This window comes from Cajanus cajan, chromosome 3, assembly GCF_000230855.2.
Source record: "Cajanus cajan strain Asha chromosome 3, NIPB_CcT2T_4, whole genome shotgun sequence".
NCBI classification, from domain to species: domain Eukaryota; kingdom Viridiplantae; phylum Streptophyta; class Magnoliopsida; order Fabales; family Fabaceae; genus Cajanus; species Cajanus cajan.
The window spans coordinates 79,131,979-79,138,364 of NC_138519.1; the positions used below are offsets into that span (position 1 = coordinate 79,131,979).

The 6,386-nt window shown below is 36.3% G+C and overlaps 1 protein-coding gene across 1 annotated transcript; it reads left to right on the forward strand.

Moving 5' to 3' along the window:
- Positions 1 to 399: 399 nt before the first annotated feature.
- Positions 400 to 6,135, forward strand: LOC109803203 (RING/FYVE/PHD zinc finger superfamily protein). Its single transcript, XM_029270015.2, has 7 exons — positions 400 to 743; positions 1,194 to 1,279; positions 3,024 to 3,170; positions 3,277 to 3,385; positions 3,537 to 3,660; positions 4,024 to 4,297; positions 5,630 to 6,135. Exons 1-7 carry the CDS (start codon positions 620 to 622, stop codon positions 5,735 to 5,737), a joined length of 972 nt encoding a protein of 323 aa, XP_029125848.1. The 5' UTR covers positions 400 to 619; the 3' UTR covers positions 5,738 to 6,135.
- The last annotated feature ends 251 nt before the right edge of the window (positions 6,136 to 6,386 follow it).

Sequence of the window (6,386 nt, forward strand, 5' to 3'; positions counted from 1 at the left end):
TCAACATGTGCAAATGGGTGAGCAGTGAACACACATGATAAAGATATACATAAAAAAAAACAAGGTGGAGACAGTTTGTTTTTTTTCTTGCTTGAAGTCAAGCTCACTCTGTAAACCAAACACGGTAAAGATAATAACGATAACAACCAATCAACTGAATCAAGTACACAGGTTTGTCCTGAAATCAACTATTATAACTATTGTAATTGTAATAAGTAAATTAATTAAAGGTAATAAGACACTTAATCACTTTGAAATTGTATTTTACTTTTCATTTTTTGTTATAATTTTATAATTCCTATTTACACTATCATCTGGTATATATATAAAAAATAAAGTATAATTTAAAATTAGAAAGTTGAAAATGAAAATTTCATAATTGTTTTCCCAATGGTTAGTTTTGGGAATTCACCGGTTTCACGGTTCTCTCATAACTTCCCAAAATGGTGATAACGAAAACTTGAAAATCAATTCGCTCTAGGCAGTTCGAGAGAGAAGAGGATGAGTGAGATTCTTCTTCTTCTCCTCTAATCTGAAGCTAACAGTGAGGAATTAGAATTGATGATTTCCCTAAACTCGATTCACCTTATGATTTGACATTTCTACCCTCCGATTTTGAATGGCCGATCACTCAGACTCTTCTCCCCTGGTTCCTCCCCTTCCCCTCGCTCACCCTTCCGAGATCGACCTCGAAGCCGGTCCCTCCGAGCAAATCCAATGCCGAATTTGTCTCGAAACTGATGGTAATTCATTTCACTCTTTTTTTGCTTTTCAATTTTCGTTTACAGGTTAGGGCAAGTGAAATCCATTTTCCAATTTTACTTGTTCGCTTTATTCAATTCACTTTATTTGTCGGTTTATAAAGTCCTCGGTAACTTCAACTGTGAAGTTGAGGATTAGAAGCACGTTATTGGGGAAGCTTTGCTGATTTTGGTTCAATTGTACGTATAATTCGAAAGGTTCAACACTATCCGGATCATTTGATTGGAATTTGGAATTTGGGCTTAGCATTGTTTATTTTTTAGCAATTATGTGTATAGTTGCTCTTGGGGTTCTTATTATTCCATGTGTAGGGTATTGCAGATACGTTACGGCTGCGTATGTATGTAGGGTTCATAATTGAATGTTGATCCTCGACATATGGGTGTATCATGATATATTTAATCAGTTGCCATCCTTTTTTTTTTATTCAGGTAGAGATTTCATAGCTCCTTGTAAGTGCAAAGGTACATCAAAATATGTACATCGAGAATGCTTGGATCATTGGCGAGCAATTAAGGTAATGATTCATGGTTTATAACATACTATAACAACTTTACAAGTGATGATTATTCATGATTTATAGTAAGCAGCAACTGTATATGTAAAAAACTGACTGACAAGTGCGGCCATTTTTGGTGGTTGATAAACCTTTTGTTCTGCTAATTAATTAATCAATGATCTATTTTTTCATTTTATTATGATCTCATTTGTCATCTCATAATATTTTCTAATCTGTGTCTAGTAGACTGTAGTTTACTTGGTAGCATTTCATACCATTTCATAGGATTTCTGTTGGTTCTTACCTTTCGGTTATTTCTGTCTCTTGGCCACCCATTACCCATTTCAGTGATAAAATGGTTTCACATGTTTGCCAATTTTATCGTAGGCAGTTTGAGTTTGCAGCTTTGTTTTTTGTAACATGTTTTCCTTACTTGTGGGTCTCTTTGCCATTGACATATTTTGGTCTACTAGCTTTATTTAGTCTCCCATTCTATTCTTCCTTTTCTTTAATGATAATATGATATTGTAATCAGTTAGTGTTGAGGTACAAACAAAGTCCCATGTCATTAGATCATGAAGAGAAATAAAAGTTTATAAAGTACACATAGTCTCCATTGGTAGGATACCTTTAGGCAGATGATCAAAAGCAAAATCATAAGAGTTTAGGCCCAAAGTGAACAATATCATACTAATGTGAAGACATACACGTGTGTGTGAATGTTTGATGCCCAACAGTGGTATCAGAGTTGATGGTTTCAACCAAGTGACTAGCTCAAAGTCTCAAATGAGTATTTGACAATGGGAGGTAGTGAATCCAAGTGTAGGATCCCTTGTGTCGAAAGTCTTCTTAGTGGTTTGAGATCAAGTAACTTGTTCTGTTGATGTGAGCTAACGTGATGCAAGTATCTAGAGCTAGTAGGTGTGGCTAAAACTCTAAGGGCCATCATTGAATACATAGATGGAAAAATGATTTCAGTTGAAGGGGAGGGTTAGACCATGGTTCTTTGTTTGAGGGGAGGTTTGTTGGGTACAAAGTTCCACATCATTGGATCATGAGAAGAAATAAAAGTTTATAAAACATATAGAATCTCCATTGGTATGAGGCCTTTTGGGAGATGATTAAGACAATATCATATCAATGTGAAGACATGGGTATGTGTGAACCCCCGATGCCCAATAGTTAGTTATCTTTAAAATGAGTTTTTGTGACTTTATCTGGCGACTTGATGGAAAGAATCAAAGATCATGAGCTAATTTTTTTTTTGGAAAAAAAATTCCTCTAATGTGCGTGGTGCATTGTGAATCATAAAGTATTGAGTTAATACTTAATAACCACTAATGGAGAAACCCTTAGATATTATGTGTTATGAGGAGTGCTAGCGACACTCTTTCTTAACACTCACTAATACTTTCTTTGCTATTGGTTGAAATTTATTGAAAATCACAAATTTTGTGAGTCCCGCATCTCATTTAATGAGTCTCTCTCTTGACATAGTGGTAGGACCTACCAAAATTTGTAATTTTCAACCAATAATAAGGAGAGTATTATGAAAAGATTGTTAAAGCGAGTGTTGCTAGCATTTTTCTATGTAACAATATTCTGTACTTTTATGATGTGCAAACCTAAACCTTAGTCTTTAAATTGTGTTCCAATTTTGAGTGGCAGGTATCTTCCTGTACTCTACAGTTTCATGTGTAAAATAGTGTACTTTGCAGTGCTCGACCTAATATATATGGGTATTACTTAACCTTTTTTGCAGGAAGGGTTTGCCTTTGCTCACTGTACTACGTGCAAGGCTCCTTATCATTTGCGTGTTCATGTTGCTGCTGATAGGAAATGGCGTACACTGAAATTTCGGTTTTTTGTCACCAGAGACATTTTGTTTATTTTCCTGTCTGTCCAACTTGTAGGTGAATTGTTTCCATTCATCTGGCTATCTGTGTACTTATCCATTTGTACTTTATGAATGCATATAGGTCATCTGATTCTGCTCCTTGTTACCTTGTATGCAGGTCATCTCTTCACTGGCATATTTGGTTTATCTAATAGATGGTTACCAGCAGTATTGGCTCCGTCTTCTCTGGGGTTTTGATAGTGAACTGAGCTTTTACTACATATGTGGTAAATTTGATTAACTTAAACTGTGTCATCGAAATGCTTGTACAATATTATTTCATGCAAATTCTTTTTTTCCTCCATTGCATTGAGATAAAGTTTCTTCGTTCCACATTTAAAAGGATACTGGTTCTGGTGTTGATTTTTTCTAATGCAGGAGCTCTATTGTTTTTCGCATTGCTTGGCCTTTCTGGGTGCTTCATTACTTGTTATGATCGGAGAGTTCGCAATGATTTAGCTCAGCCTTGTAGAGAATTATGTCTTTGTTGCTGTCAACCTGGGTAATAACCCTGAATTTGTGTTCACAAGCCTTTGACATTGTCAGAACACATAATGAAACTCTTAGCATCTGCATGGGGCATCATTATAATGGTTTTCTTGCTTAATTGTAGGATGCCACAACCTATGCCTGGAGTGTAATATATAAGATTTAATTTACACTATATTGGAGACCCTTCTTTTAACAGATTTTTTTTCTCTTTTCAAATACATAAAATTCAGTTGTTAAATTATTCATGCTTGGGTGCTTGCATATGCTAAACAGAAAAAGAAGGCTGTGTTGTGTTATTTATGAAGTAGGTTATATTAGCACCAAGTTTGTGATTCGTGACCGAGGTTGATTTTTGTTTTGTATGATGTTGCAGAGTTTGTGCAGACTGTCATTTGCCAGGCACTCTTTGTATGTGGACTGATTGCACCACATGCTTTGAGAGTTGTGGCACCATGGCAACTGAATGCGGTGGTTGTTTGGGAGGTGCTGGTGAAGCAGGGCTACCATTATTATTTATAATGGCTTTGATTGTTTTGGGTCTTTTTACTGTAATTGGGATATTCTACAGTGTATTGGTGGCTACTATGGTAGGTCAACGAATATGGCAACGACATTATCACATACTTGCAAAAAGGATGCTAACAAAGGTGTGGTTGGTTTACTTTCTCATCTTTTGTGCTTTTGGTGCATTGCTTATGAGCTGTCAATTTTTGTTGCAATTTTTAGCTGACATATATGCTATTAGCCCATTTAGCCATCAATTGGTTTATTTTTATAGCATTTAAGTCCTATATTATCTTTCCAGAAATATTTACTAGGGAAGGAATAGCCAAGAATATCAACCATGATTTTTTCTTTTTTCTTTTTAATTGACTTTGGATTTTAGATTCTCTTTCACTAGAGCCATATTGACTGTGGAATTTCATGATGGTTTTGCAAAAGTAAATGCATTTTAACTACCAGCTTACCTTTACATAACATGAATTGTTTTTGATGTAGCTGTTTTGATGAACTTCAAAAGGATTCTTTAGTCTAGTAAATGATTGACAGAGAACTGGAATCATAAGTACTGGCAAACTCTCGTTATGCATCCTTGCTACTGAATTGATACCATTATACAGATGTGGGTTTTTAATTTTGTATATAAACTCGGCCAGAAAAAGTAAAAGAGATATAGAAGACTCTTTGAGGGGTCTACTTTCTCCTTCCCAAACTCTTGCTCTGTACAGTCTCCCTCACCCCTTCTCCCAATTCCTCTGTCAAGTGTCAAACCAAAACTCCTTTGTCCCACCTGCTGCGTGTGCAGCTCTTGTGTAATTTAGCTGGGGTAGTGTGCTGGGAAGCACTGATATGATAGAAAGGCTTCCATACTGGTCTCAGACATGTCTTTTACATGGATACTCTGGCAACACGGTTAGATAAGTGTCAATGTCGATCAGCAACCCCTCTTGTCTCTGTAGTAGGATGTTCTGTGCAGCCAAAATCTGGGCCATTTGTCATATTTTCTCTCTTATGCAATAACCAATCAACAGTGAAGATTTGGTTGGATTTTGGCTGCACACAAAATTGGCTGGAGAGGATGTGATTTGACTCAGTTTTGAGATTTGGATTTGATGAGTCTTCGGTCTTTACTGTTTGGGAGTTGCACTGAATTAGTTGGTGAATTTTACCATCTGGGTTTTTCATTCAGTGCTAACCGAGCCACCAGGTTTTTAAGAGTTTTGTTGGAGATATTCTCTCTCTTCCTTTTGTTTGTCTGATAGGATAAGTGTTTTGGATTTGATGTGGGGTGTGAGGGGTATTGGTGAGGCATCTTTGGGCTTACCTTTGGCGTGGCACACAATCAGTTTGAGATAACTTATAAATACCAATAGTCTCATGTATTACTGCATGTTTTACGTAAACATGATGGTGCCCTGAAATATTCTGAGATCATCTTGAATTGTTGATTATGAAATTGTTATTACTTCTTATCATAGGAGTATGTGGTTGAAGACGTTGATGGAGAGCTGACTGGATCTGATTGGTCACCCCCATCTCTCCCACCTGAGCATGTTCAGCAGTTGAAAACATTGGGCCTACTATGAGTTTGAAAGATTCATCAGTCATCTACTTGATGACAAGAATGACAGTAGAGTTACATTGGCCCTCCCTGCGTTTTGGTAAGCTGGTCCATTTCATGAAGACCTGCAGTTAATTGAAAATTGTGTAATAACTGCTGAATTCAATTTGGCTGGAGTTGTACACTTTTGCTGAACCGCTGATATGTGGAATTTGTGAATGTCTGACCCGTCTACTTGTGTAAAGAAAATGGAAGAGGATTCTTTTAATGTCAATAATAGGTTACAGGTACATCGCCATTTCTTTTCCTTGATATGATGCTGCTTGGCTAGTCATGTTTTATTCGTTGCTTTTCGCAGTTTTGAGTTTTGATTTGGATACTTTACTTATCAAAGATTTCCAGCAGTAGAATTTTATTTTTACAGTTGCCCCGTTATACAAGCATATTATCTGGAGTAAGGAAAAAATATTTGATCCCGCGTTTGTTCCTGGTCTTAGTTTTGTCTTCACTCTCATTTAGTTTTTTAACTTATTTTTTAGTTTCAACGTTTTTGTTTCTGCTAAATCTGTTGCCCCGTAATGGAAGAGCATCTAACTGACATTAACTGAGTCTTGAGTTGATAATTAAGCATCCCAAAACGCTGTTGGTTTGAACAAAGAGGATTAAATCGATAC